The sequence below is a fragment of the Phyllostomus discolor genome, chromosome 7 (assembly GCF_004126475.2).
Source record: "Phyllostomus discolor isolate MPI-MPIP mPhyDis1 chromosome 7, mPhyDis1.pri.v3, whole genome shotgun sequence".
Lineage (NCBI taxonomy): Eukaryota > Metazoa > Chordata > Mammalia > Chiroptera > Phyllostomidae > Phyllostomus > Phyllostomus discolor.
In genome coordinates this window covers 103,783,006-103,803,709 of record NC_040909.2, presented here as the reverse complement: position 1 = coordinate 103,803,709, position 20,704 = coordinate 103,783,006, and the positions used below count along the sequence as shown (strand labels likewise).

Sequence of the window (20,704 nt, the reverse complement as noted above, 5' to 3'; positions counted from 1 at the left end):
ACAATGGGGATCGGAGAGGGCGGGTGGAAGTGGAAGATGGTGTAAGGGGGATAAATAGTAACGGAATAAAAAATAAACTATTAAAAAATGACAATCAATACAGAAGCAGGCACCGACACCTAAACCCAGGATGGCCGGCAGGGCAGGTAAGCATGCTTGCGACCCTGGACGCTGCAGCACGCGGCCACCAACGGCCCGGACTCAGCTTGTTAAATTCGCGCAGGAAGCTCGTGCCTCAACCCTTTGGCTAGCGCGGCGCAGGGCGCGCACCACTCAGGCTCCTTACCCTCTCCAAGCCAGGCTGACGGCCTCCGGTCCCCAGGCGGCGCTGTGGGCTCGTAGGGGCGGCCACGGCCCTAGCAAGCGCCGTCTCCCTGCTGCGCATGCTCGTGCCCGCTGAGGGCTCACTTTTTTTTTTTTTTTTTTTTTCCGGGCGGCCCCGGCGACTGCGTACTGGCTGTGGGATGGGAAGTGAAGCCCCAGCGAGCGGCAGTGGCTGGGCTGTGAGGAGCAGCCTGCGGGAGGCGGCGGCGGCTGGTCGGTGAGCTGCCGAGGAGAGACCAGCTGGGGCTGAGCACCTGCAGGCGCGGGCGGCGGCTTCACCATGGCGATTCGCAGGAAGAGCACCAAGAGCCCCCCGATCCTGAGCCATGAATTCATCGTGCAGAATCACGCGGACATCGTCTCCTGTGTGGCGATGGTCTTCCTGCTGGGGCTCATGTTCGAGGTGAGCCCACTCCGCGCCCCAGCCGCCGGGGCCGCCCCTTCGCTGGCCACCGTCGGCCGGGGACCGCGCTGGCTTGGGCCAGGGGGAGGTGCCGGTGCCCCTAAGGTTCGGGTCTGGGGACGTGGAGCCCAGCGGGCCTGGCCCGGGGCAACCGCGTCGCCCCCTCTTCGGACGCGCAGCTCTCCCCTCCCGCCGCCGCCCCCTCCGGCCGGCCGCGCAGTTCCTGGTTTCCCGCGAAGGGTTACGTGGCAGCCGGCGAGGGGCCGGAGACGCGGGGGCGGCTCCTGCTCTGCCTGGCTGGCTGCGGGCGGGTGGGCGGGTTTGAGGGGGGTGATGGCCGGCCTGGTCCCTGGGCGCGTCTCCCTGGCGAGGTCTGCGACCAAGTGGAGGCCAGGCCTGGGGGGCCGCAGAACGCGCGGGCCTGGGGTGCGGGTTGGGGGTCCCGGTAGCACCCAGTTAGGGGTGAACGAGAAACAAACGGAGCCCGGCGTGTGCTGCCCACTGGAAGGGCGGTGCCCGTGGGGCAGCAAGGGATCGCGTGGGTTGGGTACGCGGAGGCACACCGATTGTTTAAATTCTTGTCTCCAAACTGGTAGTATCACCAGCCAGTTATCCGAACTTTTTGCCCTGGCGCTTGCTTTTTCCGTAAAGAAACAAGATCTGATACATAAATCGGGGTTCTGAACAGCAGTACCAAGGAGTCCAGTGATTGATTTTCTTTTTGTTTCTTGAAGTAGGAAAGGCTGGAAATGTCAGGCGTAAATTCTCTTGCCACGTATCTAGTATTTTGATGACTTAACAGCTGTTGAATGTGGGTATGAACTTCGCGTAGCATCCTATGGTTTTCCTTCTCTCTCCTCAATACACAGGCCTATTCCTTATCTTCTTTCCCTTTTTCATTTTTCTCAATAGCCCCCACACCCTACCCAATGTGCTAATTATTTTACTCATTTACTGTCTGCCTACCCCCCTCCTGAAATGTAAGGGCAGACGTTTTTGGTTTTTACTAGTCTATTTCCAGTGCCTGGGTGTAGGAACTGCTTAAAAAAATAACCTGTTGAATGAGTGACATTACGAATTCTTGAAAAAAAAAAAAAAACTAGTGGAATGAGATTGCCGGTACCCAAGGAGTGAAATTTTTAAATGTAGTTCATGTAGGTTTTTAAACGTTATTGTGTAACTATTTTTGCTTTTCTTAAAATGGGCTATTCTAACACTAAATATAGATTTTAAAAAATTCCTGATAATGTTGTTTAGGTCCACTTAGCCCATTGTGAAGGAGGGAGTGGATGCGGTAGAAGAGAACTAATGTATGTTGCTTGCTTCACTTTAGGCTGGGCCTTGCTGCTTACCTATTGCTTGACGCAAGGCTAAGCCTCAGTTTTGCTCTGTATAAGGAAATAACATCACCTGTGCTATTCCCACAGTGAGTGATGCAAGGCTCAGAGAGTATGGTGAGAAGGCACCATATGAGTACTATATCAATGTATGATATTAAAAATGCAATGCTCAACATTTGTTCTTTCTGAATTTTCTATTTGTACTGGCTGCTTTGTTATTAGAAGCAATACTTTTGTATACATTTGCCATAACCCATCTCCATATGGTAAGAATTCCTGACTTTAAAAAATATAATATAGGCCCTGGCTGGATGGCTAAGTTGACTGGAACACCAGAAGGGCTGAGGGTTCATTCCCTAGTCTGGTGGCATACAGCAGGCAACTGCTCCATGTTTCTCTTCCACTGGTGATGTCTGTCTCTCCGATCCCCCGCCCTCTAAAATACAATAAGCATATCCTTGAGTGAGGGTTTAAAAATATAAACTACATATATATAGTTTATAGTATAACTTATAAGTATTACTAACTGTAAGATATACAGTGCTTTGAATGTAATGGAATATAAATCAGATACACTGGCACTTAGAAATGGTATAGCTGGAAGCCCTGGCTGGGTGGCTCAGTTGGTGGAGCATCACCTAGGACACCAAAAGGTTGCAGGTTTGATCCCTGGTTGGAACATATACAGGAGGCAGCTGATTCATGTCTGTCTGTCTGTCTGTCTCTCTCTCTCTCAAAATCTATAAAAATATCCTCAGGTGTGGATTTTTAAAAATTTATAAATAAAAGTTTAAAAAATAAAATAAAATAAATGGTATAACTTTGGCCCTGGCTGAGTGGCTCATTTGGTTGGATCATCATCCTGTACACCAAACAGTTGCTGGTTCCATCCCAGTCAGGACATGGACAGGAGGCGACTGATCAATATTTCCTTCCCTCTTCCCCCCTCTCTCCCCCTCTCCCCTTCCTATTTTCCCTCTGTCCCTTCCTCTCTGCCTGAAAATCAATAAACATATCCTTGGGTGAGGATTTTTTTTAAATGTCATAACTTTGCTGTTATATAAAGTATTTCACATTGTCTTATCATAGTTCTAGGGAAGTTCACCACCTGTGCCATCACCTCTCACATGTTGATGATATTTTTTAGCAGTAAATGGATTTTCACCCTTATGTAAATCTGTAAAATTTGTAAAGCTAAATAGACAAACTGATCTAAAAAGTTTTTAGAGCCTATTCAAAAGAGAATGTTAAAGTAGTTTACAGGAGAGGGAAGTTTGGGCAAGTTGTACATTTTTTCTTAGCATATGTTAACGTTTTAGGACTTGAAAGCGTGTTACTACATATGGGAAAAAATGAACTAGAATAGTTTTGCTATTTGACTTTTAAAATAGTTGCTGTTAAATCTTAAAAGTTAACACAATTACAGAGTAACAGGAATTGTACTAGAATGATGGAGAAGATGATGTTTTTACAGTAGAGCTGTTAAGCCTTTTGTGTGAATATATTGAGGAAATGTCAGGTTTTATGGTGAAACTGGCAAAGCAGTGACTTAAGGCATGTCATTTAACTTCTCAGAACTTGTTTCCTTTTCTGTAAAATGGGCTCATTGGCTTACTCTAAGAACAAAATTAGCTAATATATATAATGTCTTCCTAGTCGAATGGCATACAGAAGACATGCCATAAGCAGTACCTCTTCTTATTCCTTAGGTATTTATCAAAGAAGGGAAATACAAGACAGCAGTATTATGTGAGACAAGGGTCCAGCTATTAGCATCTGAAGAGATTATACTGGGTTGGCAAAGGTAGCTTTGCATTTGTTTGTATGGAAAATAATATAATTAATAATAATACAAGAATAAACTGTTTTGTGTATTCACAGGTATAAACCTACTTTTGCCCCCCCTGCATATACTGAAAAGAATGACAAAGTAGTAGTCTGTTTGGAGGAAATGGATGAGTTTAATTTCCAGGAAACTTAATGTTATCAAAAATTGCTTATGAATTTTGAAATGTCTTTAGTATAGTATCGTCCATATAGTGCAAATCATGGTTTATAATGAATGATTTAATATTTGAGTTAGGGAAGTTGAAAAATATAAGGATACTTGGGAAGTTTTCTGAAACTGAGGCTAGAGAAGAGGAGTTACAGGTTAATAGGAATGACTATTTTCTTTTGGAAGGGGGAGTTAACTTTCCAGGTATTCAGGAATCTCAGGCCTTGCAGGTTTGGGAAACATTTACAGTTACAACCACCTCATAATAGTTCTGGAGGTTTGTTTATTTTTAAACATGACTTGTCTTAATACCAACATTTTCTTTCTTTAAAAAAAAAGAAAAACAACTTAATTTTATATAAACCAGTGGGGAAGTGGAATTTTATATTCACAAATTGTGCTTTTATCTTTTAGGCACTCTGTCAATGTAGTAATCACATGCTAGCCTTTAACAAGTACAAAATAATTAACATCTCTGTATAACAAACAAAAAACTGGCCTCATTGGTGACTACTTAATTAAAAAGTAAGATATACCTGATGTTGCATACAACATAGAATTAAACAGTTCATTAGAGTTCATGGTAACCTATTCAAGATGTAGCTGAATAAGTCATTTTTTCTTATAAATGGAGAAAAGTGCTATAAATATCCAGAACTGTCATAAACACAGTAATTTCTGCTTTATAGTGTATTACATATAGCTATAGTATGTTTTATTCCAAACTAGTTTGTCTTACTATTAATTGTAAAATTAGTTTAACTAAGCCATTGCTGGTTGTGGTGTGTGGCTTAGGGGGCCTAGAAATGGCTAGGAATGTGATAACTGGTTTAATTTTTCTATAAACGTCTTAGGGGTATGTAATTTGTATTCTTTTTCCTCTTTTCATTCTGCTTAATGTCACATGCTAAACTAGCAGGAGGCCAGACTTTAAATTTTATTTGGGAGCCTAGCATAAAAGTATAATCTGGATTTTTTTTTTCTTTTGGAATTTGATACTAAATTTTTCTTTGAAAAATTGAACTTGTCATTTGTAAGGGACTCTTTTTTTTTTTTTTTTTGGATTTTACTTATTTATTTTTAGAGAAGGGGGGAAGGGAGGAAGAAAGAGAGAGAGCTATCGCTGTGAGAGAAACATAAATCCAAATGCACCCTGACCAGGGACAGAGCCTACAACCCAGGCATGTGCCCTGACCAGAAACTGAACCAGTGACTTTTTGCTTTGCAGGATGATGTCCAACCAGCTGAGCCTCACCAGTCAGGGCTGTAAGGGATTCTTAAAAAGTTGCCTTAACTATGTAGTGGGGACCTCATATACTAAACTGGAAACAAGGATGTGTATGTGTGTGTGTGTTTATGTGTTGATATTTATATATATGAAGTCTAAATAAATATTAAAAATGAAATTTATTCAGTCATCTTTATTAAAAATAATTGCATGAAAGCAGTGTTACCCTGGAAATTCACATTATCATTCTACTCCAATGCATCCATAATTCAAATTGTAATAAGAAGTATTACTGGCCTTTCACGTGACCTTAATATATCATATCTACCACAGTATAAGCAGCTCAGTTTAGTGTCACACCCTGGGCTTTATCACACAGACCCGACTTGTTTCCAGATCCTGAAATCTAGTATAGTAGAGGCCCAGCCATAACTTACCTGCTCTTCACCTCTCATTCTGCTGCTCATATGCCTGCCCTCCAGCCATTCAAAGCTTCTGTGGTCCCTTTGGCCCCCTTTCCTTTTCTCTAGTATATTAGCCTCCTCATTGCTTTGCTTTTCCTGCCGACCTATCCATACTCTCTCCAGGCCATCAGTCAGCTTCCTTTCCCACTTGGTCTTTCTCCCCATCCACCCTGCAAATACCCATCCATCTTTCCAACCTGCCATCTACCTCTACTGTATCTCCCCATTCATGAGTTGTTAAAAGTTGCCCAAGAAAGGCATACACTCATGTTGCCCCCACACAACGTTATAAATCTTGACCTGGCATCTGTCACTAGGTACCACTCTGTTCCTCTTCTGTTCTTCAGTTTGCTATGATGTGGCTTTCACCCTCGCTACTTTGTTGGAATTACTCAAGCCGTGACCACTGATGACATCTTAAATTGTCCAGTCCATTGCAGTCTTCTCCTGCCACGAGTCTTTATTAACCACACCTTTTTGAAATGTTTCCCCCTTGGCTTTGGGGGCATCAAGCTCTCTTCATTCTCTTTCTGTCTTTCTGGTCACTTCTACTCTGCCACCAGCTTTTTCTCTGCCTGCTCCACAATTTTACATCCTACTTGTCTGTGAATACTGTACCCTGCCCGTAGATGATTTATGTACTTCCACAGCTTCAAGTAAATACTACCTGTAAATAGAGATGCCCAAATCTTTAAGCTAGGGTCTCCCTGCCGAGTTCCAGACTTAGGCTTTAGCTGCCTACAGAAATCTTAAGTTTATCTAGAACTTGGTTTCTTCTCTTTTCCCTCAACCTGCTATTCCTTCTGTATTCCACACTTTTATTAATAACATTACTCTTCACTTTATATAAGCATCAATACATAATCCTTGACTCTTGTTTACAAGCCTTATTCTGCCTCAAAAGTCCCACCCCTGTCCCACTACTACTGCCTTAGTTCAGGCTTTATTATCTTTCAAGTGCTTTCTTGTAAAAATTTTATACTTGCATACTTAACTGTTTATATTTTATCTAATATTTATTCAGTAATGTTGATCCCTCACTTAAATATGTGCCAGTCCACATGCTGCTGTCTAAGCATATGGTGTTGAGCAGAAACAGGTATGGTCCTTGCTCTTAGGGGGCTTACTTTCTAATGAGTGGGACCGAAATTGCTAGAATAATCACACCAAGAGTGTGTGTTTTGAAAGACAGGCAGTACTCTTAGATAATCTAACAAAGCACATGACCTGCTCTAAGAGACAGGGCACGCTTCCTTGAAAAGGCATGGTTGAACTGGGGCCTGAAGGGGAAGGTTCCCCAACAGTATTTCAGGTAGCGCTGCATGTGCACAGCAGTCCACGTGGTAGGAGGAATGCAAGGAGCAAGGGAGCAGGAGGAAATGGTCAGAGATGAGGCGGGAGGCCCAGGGCAGGGGTCAGATCATGTATTGCTTGTCGTATGGGCCACATTGGAGATTTTGTTTATCCTAGAAAGAACTGGAAGTCGGTGAAGGGTGTTCAGGTGGAGGGAGAGCAGGGGAGAGGTGTTAACACAATCAAGAGGATTCTGGTTGCAGTGTAGAGTATAGATCTGAGGGGACCTGAGAGACCACCTACTAAGCCACAGTCAGCCACCCTCCCAAAGAGCACATGTGAACTTCCCTCTCCTCAGAATTTTCCAGTCGTGCTAAAATAAAATCCAGACTACTTAGCTCACAAACAAGGCCCTTTCTAGCACTTGATAGCTTTTTCTAGGCTTCTACCACTTCTGCTGTGTGCCCATGCCAGGCCTTGGTTTATTGCTCCTTGGCTTTTGCACTTTCTGTCTTTGCCACCTATGCTGTCCTCTTCATCCCCCTGGTCAACTTTTCTTTTCCAACGAGACAGCTCCCTTACCCTCACCACATCCTCTGAGAAGCCTTTCCAGAACATGCCTAATTCCCCACCCAGGAAAAAACCCAAAACCAAAAATGTGTGTTTATCTTGAATACCCATTGGCACTGATTCTACAGTATTATAATATTTTGCCTTCCTGGCCCAAGTAAGCTCCTAGTCATCAGGGTTTATATCATTCATCTTTATTATATTTTCTTGTCTAGCACAGTGCTGGTACCTATAATATTAAGTAAGCATTCCATTTTTCTGTTCTGACCACTTTAGTTTTACCAGTAGTCAGCTCAGTTAAATATTTATTGACCACTTAGCTATGCCAGGTGTGTGGGAGAGTAACACACACGCACACACCACAGAGCCTACCTTTGTTTTGTTTTTTTAATATATTAACTTTATTAAATACAATGCAACCAGCACTGCATACTATCATGTTTTAAAGCAATATTTAATTACATTGAAAACTATGATACAGTGTTAGGTGGAAAAAAAAATAGATATAAAATTGTATACAAAAGTTAATCCGAGTTTTATAAAATATTCATACATTCATTTTTAAAAGCCTGAAAGGATATAGAGTTGACTTTTTTTTTAGACCTTGCCTTTGATCCATTTTTGTCATGGCAACTGTGCTTTCATTTCTTTTATTAATTTACATTATTTTTTTTTCTTGATAGGAACTTTGTGTTCATTGTACAAGTCTAGATTAGAGAAACTACCTGTCAAATCACTGTTTAATGGAACTGCAGAGAATGTTTCTTTTGAAATCTTAAAGTTAGGAATGAATTATACAATCTCATCTAAATTGAAGAAGCTCAGGGGAATTCTGTGAATTCCCACCCTTAGTTCCTCAGTGATCGGGAATTCCACTTGTGCATGTCAGGGTACCCCTGGTTCTCAGATTTGGGGACAGAAGTTGTAATGTTTCCCCCGATCTACTATCTGGGAGGTCCGAATTGATTTTTTTTTTCTTTCTAGGTAACAGCAAAAGCTGCTATCATTTTCGTTACTCTCCAGTACAATGTTACCCTCCCTGCAACAGGTAGGTAGTTTCGTTTTAGAATTTTCTGCTTCCGTGGAGTTCACTTGGGCAAATGGAAATGTCTGTGGAAACACTAGGTTCTTCATTAACTTTCACAAATCTCATTCATGAGTAGACTGAACATTATTTTGGTGCTTTTGTATAGTAAGGTCTAATATTTTTGGTTGGCTTCACCCTATATATTATATGGAAATCAGTTTTATATATGTTTAATGTTTGTTTTATATTTTTGTAAATAGGCTTAAAATTTCATCAAAGAACTTTTTTTGCCTTCTCTTCCCTCTGATCTTTTCATAAGAAAATTCTAAGCATGGATATTTTACATTGTTAAATATCAGTGTTCATCAAGGTTTCTAAAGGCACAATGTTCAGCTTCAGTTTTTCCAACTAATGAGTTATGTTTTGGATCTATAATAACACTCCTTTTAAGCCTATTTTTTATTTTCAGTTTTTTGTTGTGCTCTACCTATAACATTTTAATTAAACAGGATGTCAGTAAGTTCTAGATGTTGTTTGCACCAAAACTGCACTTGTAGGTTGTATTTCAAAAGGTATTCTAAATTATGCTATGTGAAAAACAAGTTGTTACTAGAAGTTGATTGTAGTTCAATACGGTAATATAATAAACTGGCATGGGAATGGAACGGGGTATTCAGTTCACTCAGGTAGTAAAGTTACATAATATTGAGTTGGATTTTTGTCCCACTATATAGTATTATAAATATTTGATTGAGTTAAATATCAGATAACTGAAAGCCACAGAGTTGTTTTGAAATTTGAATACATCAAAGAATGAGGCACTTTTACCAATTCCCAGGTATAGTTGCAGTTGCCTCTATCTCGGTTGTATATATTGGGTTGGTCAAAAGTCCGTTTAGTTTTTTCTGTAAAATGAAAGACACATTTTTCATTTTCACCAATAACTTTTTGATTTGGATATTTTGAGTATGTTGGTGATCTCCCACTGTTGACTTCTAATGGGTAGAGGTCAGGGGTGCTGCTGAACACCACAGCAAAGGATTATTTGGCCAAAATGTCAGTAGTACCAAGAAACTTCGTGAACCACTTCTGACACATTCGATCAATCACAGCACCTTTTCCATTCACTGCACAATTTTTTTTTGCATTTCAGTTGCATTTTTACCTTTCTTAATAAAGCATAATATGCCAAAAACATTGCCTATCATCCATCTTCAGTATTAAAATGACTGCACAAAAATTCACCAGTTCTGATAAGTTTTTAAATGCAGGCTGATATGACAGCTATCACAATACAATCTAACAAAATTGTTTCAAATGAAGTTAAAGATAGCTAAGCACTACTAGAGCCATTATATGGAAAAAAATTAAATGAACTTTTTGAACAATCCAGTAGATCAAAGCAATCAAATACAAGTTAAATCACTTTTTCCTTCAGAATCATAATGTAGTGTGTAGTTGGAAAGTAGAGATAGAAAGTAGAAAGTTTCAGAGTTTTTTAAAAATTCAGGCAAATGGGCTAATCACTATGCCTGGGATGTCAGTTTTACAGTCTTCCCAAGTTGCTGAGTGTGGCCACCCCTCCCATGTTTTTTGGTTTTTAATGGCTGTGACTAACATGTGTCAAATCTTTGTAAGTAATTTCAGAAGCTTTTGATTTTTGCATAGTCTCCTCAATTTTCATTGTTGCCATGACTCAAGATGTCTGAAAGTGAATTACCGTAATGTTTCTGTAGTACTTATTAGATTAGTCATCTTTTGTTTGTTTCCATAACTATGTTGTACTTAGTGCTGTTTTTATAATCTCATGTATATTTTTGTGTATGTCCTTTTTGGCCTTCAGAAGAACAAGCTACTGAATCAGCGTCTTTTTATTACTATGGTATCAAAGATTTGGCTACAATTTTCTTCTACATGCTAGTGGCGATAATTATTCATGCCATAATTCAAGAGTATGTGTTGGATGTAAGTATACAATCTTAGAAATCTATACTTTGTAAAATACTAGCTCTCCATACTATGATTGTCATATATTAAATATATTTTTATAATCTTAATCATTGATTGTTTTTATTTTTAGAAAATTAACAGGCGAATGCACTTCTCCAAAACAAAACACAGCAAGTTTAATGAATCTGGTCAGCTTAGTGCATTCTACCTATTTTCTTGTATTTGGGGCACATTCATTCTAGTATCTGTAAGTATGCTTAAACTTTTGTCTCTTAAAATATTTACATTATATACCTAGAACAGAAAGGGATGTCCTATTTTTAGTGTAAGCCAACCCTGAGCCTTAGAAATCCCTTTTCTTTTGTGATCTAAAATTAGGAATTCCACTAATGAGCTAGTATAAAGCAAGTTTCATTGATAAGTCTATTTTAAGTTAGTTTTTATACAGCAGAAATTCTAAACTATGTTTCATGTTTCAGAAAACCTTACTTATTTTTAGTTAATTGAATATTTTTATATCTTATAGTGATTTGCAGATATCTCTGTAAGGATGAGATATCAGTGATACTTCTGCCAGGTTACTTGAATTGTAACATTTGTAGTCATTTCCCCTTTTAAAAAGAGTTCAGATATTTTTCAAGCAACTTAAAATGTTGATTAACTTTGCAGGTAAGGCTTTCTAATTTTAAGTATATCATTCTAACTAATGATGGGGGAAGGCTGTATCAACCTTAGTATTAGTATTAGCACTCCATAGGTCCTGTATTTTTAAGTTTGTCGGGACACATAATTTTTTTAATCACCATGTTAGAGATGAAAAAATAGGCAAAGTAAACTTTCCAGGGTACAACACTTAATGTAGGAGACAGGTTAAAATGCAGCCTTTCAATCCAGTGCTCATTCCACTTTACTCTGCTGCTTTAATGATACTTAGAGATATGTGTGTATTTCAGCTTAAAATCTATCTTATAAATTGTTTTTTAAAAGTGAAAGTGTTACATTTCATTGGGAAAATACTCTTATTACAGATAGATGAATTGAGATTTTTTTTCTTACACAATAATTCTCACTGACTAGATCTGGTTATCTAAGAAAAAGATTTGGTGAGTATGTGGACATAATCCTATAAAACTTGGCAGCACCTGGATCTTCTGTCTCCTGGCTGGTGCTCCCTCTTTCCTGAAATCCTCTCTGATGACCCGAGATAAAATCTGTCTCCGCAGCTTGTGTAGCTCTGTTATGTAGCATGTCTGTTTTGGGTTGTTTCATGCTTGCTTGCATACCTGTACTTTTTACCCCACTGGATTGAAAGAAGTTAGAAGGCCAGGAATTGTGTCTTATTTGACTTTGTACCTCTCATTGATTTTCACTTCACTAAAGTAAACCATTCAGCTGAGTTGACAATAACTAAAAAGTTTGACTTAGGGGACTCTTTGGAATTTGATGTACAAGAAGTGAAAATACTGGCTTATTTTCCAAGAAGTTTACATTATACTAACAGACTGATTTTTATATCTTCTTTCTTAGGAAAACTACATCTCGGACCCAACTATCTTGTGGAGGGCTTATCCCCCTAACCTGATGACGTAAGTCATTTCTAGCAGGCTTTTTTTTAGTTAAGGACCATGGTCATGTCATTTTCAAGCAGAGTTTATTCTTACTCTTTCATCACCTTAGGCAGATTCATACCGTTGTACGTCTTTGGCAGACCTGCTGCCATTAAAAAAAATTCCTGTGTGCTTTTTTCAGAAATACAATCTTTTCAACATGTTTGTTAGCTTGAGAAGACTGATCATAACAATAATCTCTAGTTTAGTACTCTGTGTGCTTTCTTTTCCCTCCTTTCTCGTCTTCACCGCTCCATTTTCTCCATAGGTTTCCTCTTTTTCTTTGCCTTCGTCTCTTCACTCCTTCCATTTTCCATTCTCTTACGCTCTAAGCTTGAGGGTAGGGACTATTTCTTTTTCATCTTCTAGCCCCCACGGATTTGTACACTGATGTAAGAAGCTTAGTGATTATAAAGGCATTCAACTAAAGTACTCATTCTCCAAGGCCAGCTCTACTACAGCTATTCCACATTTTTTCTGTACTTAGCCTGTATTATCTTGTGCTTGCCTGAGTTTGTCATTGTGGTATCTATTTTTTGTGGTATCCATACATCCTTTTGGCTGGTCCATAATTGTGTCATTTATGTCTAAATCTTGTGCCCATGCCCACCGACACTGCGCCTTGACTGCACTAGAAACTCTCTCTTTTTATTTTATGTCCTTTATCGTGCCAGGCTGGAGGTGCTTATCACCACACATTATTCAGTAAACGCACGGTGATGCGAGCATCAGAGAAAAGACAGAAAGGGAATAGCATGACCACGTGTATCTTCATATCTTCGAGTCCAGCAGTAATATTCACTCTGCTGACTTATTCTGACTCTTCAAAGTTACATTAATTAAGTGAACTTTTACAAAATGGGTTATAAACATCATATTTATATGGGACTATTTCTCCCTTGCTCCTGGGGAAAGTGTTTTAGATTGGCTTCATGTTTTCTGTTTTAGACTTCTGGAGGAGGAGGAGAAGGGAGAGTAAAGAGAAGGCAGAAGGACTGGATGGGTACAGTGTTCAGGGGGGACTAGTGATTCCAGAGTGATTAGGATATGTCTGTCGGGGAATCCTTCTCTGCCTTGTTCCTCTTTAATCCTGGTTTGCCTCCATTTATTTGAACTCTCAGTGTATTTATTTGAACTCTCAGTGTTCCAACCAGGTAGAGTTATCATATTTCACTGAGGAAGAAGTGGGGATATTTGAAATTGGGATTATCCTAGTTTCAGGTGACTTTTAATCTGTGCGCCTTTGCTTTTATGTCACCTTGTGCCTTTCCACTTCCATTTTGATGAAACCTTATGCATTTGCAGTTTGATTCCCTCAGTCCTGTCCCTTACGTGTTCAGAAGCTAACATGACATGCAAGTCAGTATTAATTAACTAATAGACGAGGGACTCTGGTTCTTCCCAGCTAGCTTGCACATTAACAGGTTTCTTCAGATGATGTCTTTGCTTCTGCTGTTTAATCCAGATTAATTGACTAATGGTGGAACTCTCCCAGGGAGACAGGGGAAGTGGCTGAGGGAGAGTTGTTGAAAGGTAAACAGTATTTATTATAAGGGCACCTGAAATGATGACACAAAGGTAACTAACTGCTTAGTATATCCTCATTTTCAGTGTTTGTTTTTAACTTTATTTTTTAAAAATAATGAGGTTTTGAAATGTATTTTTTACTTTCTTGTGTTATACAGATTTCAGGTGAAGTTTTTCTACATATTACAGTTGGCTTACTGGTTTCATGCTTTTCCTGAGCTCTACTTCCAGAAAACTAAAAAAGTAAGCTGGGATTTTGTGATTTTAAATTTATCTTGTCATTTTTTCCTTTTCTGTCTCTAACCTCCTACTAACCTCAGCCCTTCCCCTCTTCTCCCAGCCCCCCTCTTTCCACCAAGACTAGGTATCCTTCGGTATTTATTGGGTGGAAAAAACCTTTAGTCACTGTTTTAACTTGGGGGGTCTTTTACATTTGACATGCCAATTGTTCATTTTAAAGTTATATTAGTAGTAATTTAAAATAAATTCAATTTTGAAATGTAATGTTACTTTCATATTCTGGGTATAAGTATTAATCAGATTTACTACAACTAATGGTTCTGTGTATAATTCCCAAAGAAAAATTCAGTATTGAAAAAGTAAACCATAGTTAAATATTCACCAGTGAAGCTTTTCCTGAAATGGGTGGAGAATTCCCTTTTTAGCATGTGGGAAAGGTGTTTGTTTTATTTGGACAAATAAACTCCTGGAGCACTGCAGTGTTCCTTTTTCTAGCTTCACCCTCAGTACTTCTGAAGTCAGACTTCCGTGATTTCACAAAGCAACTTGATTTAACTCTTTCTCCTGTAAAGTCTGTATTAGCTCCTGTTGCTTTAAACTAAACTAGAGCTGCTGACCTGTGCCCTAGGGTCTCTCATCTGTGCCACCTCCTCGGGTCCCTTTTTCTTCTGCTCTCTCTTGTGCTTTATTCACATTAATATCCTCTAATTTTATAATTCTAACACATCAGTTTTTTCCCCTGGAACGCCTTTTCCCTATGATAAATTAATGAAGCACCTTTATTTACTTCAAGGGGGAGAGATTATTTTAAAATTCCCTGGTATGAAATTATACATAAGTGAGGATGTGGATAAAGCAAGTTTGCTCATGAGTTAATGGCTATTGAAGCTGGGTTGTGGGTACATGGAGATTCATTTAACTCCCTGTTTGCTGTGTTATATAATTACATTTTTCCACAATTAAAACATTTTTAATTACTTTATTTTAAGAAGTTTTCCCAAGTAGGAGTGTTAACCACCCTTCCCATGACCAGTCTCTCTCTGCCTTCTCAAATGCCACAATCACTTTTATATGTGCTGCAATTAGTTAATTCATGAGTGTAGTTTCTTGACTTATGTTTCATGTTTGTATCATATGTGTCTTTTCGTCATTGATGTTTGCTATGATGGAAAAACAGCACCAAGTTAAAGTTCACGTGCTATGGCTTGAAAGTTCCTTTTATGTTGATTTCTTTTATAAAGTAGAATGTTTTTTCTACCTTAAGTTGATTGTAAAAACTAGGATAATAACAAAACCTTTGATCTAGAACTGTCTTTTTTTTTTTTAATCCTCACCCGAGGATATGTTTGTTGATTTTAGAGAGAGAGGGGTGGGAAGAGAGAGAAATATTTATCAGTTGCCACCCATATGCGCCCCAACTGGGGATCGAACCCACAACTGAGGTATGTGCCCTGACCGGAAATTGAATCTGCAACCTTTTGGTTTATGGGATAATGCTCCAACTAAGCAAGGCACCTGTCCACAGCTAATGTAGAACTGTCTTAAGATAAAATTCTTAGACTCAAAATTTCTAGTAGCTCTTCCATATTCACTAAGCATATGTGCGAACCATAGATGTCCTAGAGCTGCACTGTCTAAAACAGTAGCTACTAGTCACATTTGAATAAATTAAAATTGAACAAAAGCAAAATTGACTTTCTAGGTCACACTAGGCCTATCACAAGTTTCATTAGCAGCATGTAGCTACACTACCATTTTGGATAGCAGAGAAGAAAATGTTGCCATCACTGCAAAAAGTTCTTGGGACAGCATTGCTGAAAATATAGTGTCTTGATGTCTTAGTACCATGGCTCAAATATTTAAAGCTTTATCATGTACTTTTACACCCATGGACCATACTATACCTTTGGCTTTCACTGTTAATTCATATGTCTATATTTTGTTCACTGACCGTGTAAGTAGAGAGGGATCTTTCAAAGTAATTGTTCATCTTAGTTCTCCAAGCTCTTTTCTTATCAGTTCCTGCCAGATGGCATTTCTCCAGAAATGCAATCTAATTTTTATGGGATAATTTGCATAACTTAGAACTTAACTGAAACTATTTTTAACACCTACATATTACAGTCAAAAGTAACTGTTTCAAGTAATTAACATAACTTGAAAGTAACAGCTGCATATGTGTTAAACAGTTTCTTAAAATTTACTTTGAAAATTATTTTTGGAAGAACTCTTTACTGAAAGAAACTAGTATAGTGATTGTTTTGAACCAATCCTGCAGAGAAATGAAGAAAGAAAGGGACACTGTTGGTACCAGTTCAAAAGGTGTGTTAGTCATGAATAACTCAATTTTTCTTAAGAATATTTTAATCACATATAATACGTATGCTTCAATATAAACAATCCCCCATTTTGCCCATGAGAAGGTTCAAAATGTAATTCCTTAACCAAATTGAATATATGAAGTTTTGGGGAAATGTGGATGAGGCAGCCAAATGTTTTATTTCTGCTATTCAGTTCATTTAATTATACATACAAAAACTATATCATATAAAGGATATTAAATTAGAAATAAAACTGTTTTCCCCACTCATACTTCATGAAAATTATATTCACACTTTTCATATGTAACCTTGTTATTATGTCATCACTAGAGCATTTATCACTTTTGAATCATCTAATTCAGTTTTTCAGAGTACATCATTTTCTTACTGACTCTTCTTCCCCTAGACCTCTGTAAGCATTTAGAAAAGATGCTGGCTGAGGTTTTGTGGATTACTGTAATGGGCGAGCTTTGAAAACACTTAAATAGGAGATGGCTCCATCTATGGTTGAGGGAGAAATCTTTGCCTTATATTTGGGCATATATGTGATGTTCAGTTTAAAGTAAAGTTTTTTTAGTACAGTATACTTAAGAAAAGCTTTTTGTAAGAAAAATACACAAGTTCACTGAAGTATGTGGTTGATCTTTTTAATAAAAAGTTGTTGGAATAACAACCAAAAATGTCACTTGAAATTATTTATAATTTTAGAATCTGGTTTGATTTAGTGTTCTATATCAGATTTTCCTCGGAAAATGAGAGTATCAGAATTTTAAGTCATTTTTCCATGATTTCATTCTTCTGTAAACTACATGAACTTTCGCATTAAGAATATATTAGTAGCCCTGGTCAGTGTGGCTTAGTTGGTTGGAGTAGCACCTTGCAGCTGAAGAGTTGCAGGTTTGAGCCCCAGTCTGAGCCCTTGTGGGAGGCAGCCAGTTAGTGTTTCTCTCACACTTCAGTGTTTCTCCTGCCCCCCACCCGCTGTCCTTTCTCTCTAAAAGCAGTGAAAAAAAATGTTCTTGGGCAAGGATTAAAAATAAAAAAGAATATATAAGCAGTTGCCAAAGCTTTTCTAGTGACTCATTTTCATTATATATGTTTCCATTTGAGTGTAAAAAAGTTCTTAATCTTTAAACAAACAAGCAAAACCTCATTTCTGCTCCTGGTAGGAAAAGTTTATTTACCTAACAAAATCTTATATAGCATATCATGTGTGAAGCATGTATATACCATACTAAATTTTATTACACTACAACTAGCTGTTCTGAAATGATTATGAGAAGAGAGAGAGGTTTCCCTCTCTGCTTTGGTAAGGAGAAGTATTTCATTGGAAATTTCAAAATTATGTGGACAGGATCTTAAGATAGACTATTCAGAGAGAGACTTCTCTCTCCAGTTGGAAGAACCACTATGTACTTGGTATTATGTCCTGGGAATTTTCCCTGAGAGTCCCCAAACATAGTTCCGTCTGTAGGACTATTCGACTGTCGCATGTTTTCTAACACTTGATCTTGGTACCCTTCTTACTAGAGGAGTGCTTTCCATTTCAGAAGTACACTTAGAAAATACCTACTTTTTCTCACAAGACTCAGTGAAGTAACTCTCTACTGAAATGGCACAAAGCTATATACATACAGGTTTCCCCCACTGTACAAAAGTAGAGCATTTCTATGAAACCTTTCATAAAAAGAAATGCTGTAAAGCAAAGAAGCAATTTGCCTTGCTAACAGATGCACAACATGACTCAAGATAAAGCACAGGTACTCACAGACACGGTTCAAGGCCATGGCCACCCGATGCTGAGGTATGGGCTGTGGTTCCCAGGGAAGGACATGGTGGGGCTACCTGCCATTCTCTAATGCTTCACTGCCAGACATGCTGCACACGCTTCTCACTTGTTGCCTCTTGAACAACCCTCTTTGGATTTCTTGCAGTTATAAAAACAGATACTAATGTGGTCTTTTGTAAAAGCAAAGTAGTGCAAAATGACCTTTGGAAAAGCCAGGGAATACCTGTAGGTGGAAAACTGCCAAAATCAGAGAGTGTAAAAATGCGAGGTACAAGCATTTCATAAATTAACCAGTGTTTATTGGGCTCAACACTGTATTTTGCTAACATTTTTTACTGCAACCCAAGATGAAAACTAGATTTTACATCATAATTGTGTGTGTGTGTGTGTGTGTGTGTGTGTGTGAGAGAGAGAGAGAGAGAGATCTGGAATAAATTTTTTTCATGGAACAGTACAGTGGGCTTGCTGTGCACTGTAGCATTTTCTATTCTATTTCATATTTTAAAAGAGGTTAGTGTGACCTCCTAAATTGATTTCATGATCCATTTAAAAAAAAAACAACATTGTTTTTAAGATAACCAGGTTGCTAGAGACTATGGAAGAATAAAAGAATAAAAACTAAAATGTGGGTACTTGACTTACAGGGTTATTAAGAAGAGGAAGAATATATAATTAGATGGCATCCAAGTGAGAAGATAAAATTTTAACCTTTAATTTTAATAACTATAACTGATAATGAAAGGGGTTAACGGCATGAGCTAAGTTTTAGCCAGGTAGCTCACTTGGTTAGATCATCATCCTGATAAGCCAAGGTTGTGGGTTCAGTCCCCCATCAGGGCACATACAAGAGTCAAACAATGAATGCATAAATAAGTAGAACAACAAATCGATGTCTGTATGTCTCTTTCTCTCTCCTCCTCCACCTCCCTTTCTCCCCTCTTTTCTAAAATCAATAAATCTATAAATAAAAGCATAAGCTAAAAAATGTAAATACTGTTTTAGGTAAACAAAAGCATCTCTACTGCTGAACAAAGCAACTTTGATGTTAGAAGGACATTATCATAGTGCATTTAGTAAATTTTTATTATAAAAAGAACCATAGATCTTAGCACCAAAAGGGATTTTGAGTTCACCTGACTCAAGCAAACCCAAGTATTATTCACATGTTACAGACGAGGTAGCTGAAGCCAAATGAAGTTAAAATGACCTGTTAAAGCCATGTTATTGGTTGAGATAAGCAGTTCGGGTAGGATACAGCGGCAGAATAGCCTTCAGGTCTTCTATAGTATGCTTTTCACCCTGCTCCTAGAGAACAGAAGTGTTTCAGCGTGTTTCATCTGTAATGCAATTTTCTATTTACAGGAGGATATTCCTCGGCAACTTGTCTACATAGGTCTTTACCTCTTTCACATTGCTGGAGCTTATCTTCTGAAGTAAGTTGGGATTTTTCTTGGGTGAATATATGAACTGGGAAGGTAGTATGATAAACTGTCTTAACTAATAAGTAACTTTTACATTTTCAATTTGTTCTTTTAACAGCTTGAATCATCTAGGACTTGTTCTTTTGGTGCCGCATTATTTTGTTGAATTTCTTTTCCACATTTCTCGCCTGTTTTATTTCACTGATGAAAAGTACCAGAAAGGGTAAGTTGATTAGCCATTCTCTTCTGATTAAAGCCAGTGCCAGTGTTGCCAAGGGCCATGCTATGGGCAGTTATCTTACTTTATAAGTTGTTAGTGGAGGCTTTAAAGATTGTATTTATTTACTTTTTAGAGAGGAAGAGAGGGAGAAAAAGAGGGAAACATCAGTGTGTGAGAGATACATGGATTGGTTTCCTCTTGCACTCCCCCAGCTGGGGTGTGGGGACCTGGCCCGCAACCCAAGCATGTGCCCTGACTGGGAATGGAACTGGCGACCTTTCATTTCACAGGCCAGTGCTCAGTTCACTGAGCCACACCAGCCAGGGCACGTAGCAGCTTTAAATAATATGAAACTAATAGCAACTCAGGTTGATATTTTCTAAAATGGAGCCTTTCTTAGGCTAGAGAGAGGTTATGTTGGAACTTACAATTCTGAAGGTTTTCAGGGTTTACTTTTCAAACTTTTCCAGTCTTTCTTAATGCATGTTTTTCTTTTGGACAAGGAATAATAGGGAAGTGAACTTCGAGAAGAAAGTGAAATAATAGATTATATAACCTTAAAGATATTAAAATATTTTAGTGGGAAAATTGATCTGAAAACAGAATTGAAGCAGTATGACCGTAAAATCTTTAAAAATAGAACTAAGACTCTTAAATGATAATTGGTGTCCTTTTTCCAGCACAGTATTTGTTGTGTTTTGTCCAGCAATTTTCAAAATTATTATATATACCAGTAGTTCTGAGGATCATTAATAGTAGTTACATTTAAAAAATGACAAGCTAAACAAAAAATAAAACATTTCTTTACTGGACTTCTAGAACTTAAATAGGCTGACATGTTATCTGTGAGAGTGTGCTAAAACATAGCATCTTCCACACATTTTACTTGTAAAATCCTTTTTGCAGAAAAATAAATGCTGTTTTGGTGTACATTTACTTAATAGAACCTGATTCCTAGTAGAATGTTTTCCTATTGTTGCAATT

At 38.4% G+C, this 20,704-nt stretch overlaps 1 protein-coding gene across 1 annotated transcript in view; it reads left to right on the top strand.

Moving 5' to 3' along the window:
- The first annotated feature begins 413 nt into the window (after positions 1-413).
- The window catches only part of TRAM1 (translocation associated membrane protein 1), a 28,189-nt gene continuing 7,898 nt past the window's right edge, over positions 414-20,704 (top strand). The window contains exons 1-8 of the mRNA XM_028533594.2: positions 414-727; positions 8,603-8,666; positions 10,489-10,610; positions 10,726-10,842; positions 12,123-12,181; positions 13,888-13,972; positions 19,442-19,512; positions 19,619-19,723. Coding sequence (XP_028389395.1) covers positions 605-727; positions 8,603-8,666; positions 10,489-10,610; positions 10,726-10,842; positions 12,123-12,181; positions 13,888-13,972; positions 19,442-19,512; positions 19,619-19,723 — 746 coding nt within the window. The 5' untranslated portion in view covers positions 414-604. The remainder of the gene's footprint in view (positions 728-8,602; positions 8,667-10,488; positions 10,611-10,725; positions 10,843-12,122; positions 12,182-13,887; positions 13,973-19,441; positions 19,513-19,618; positions 19,724-20,704) is intronic.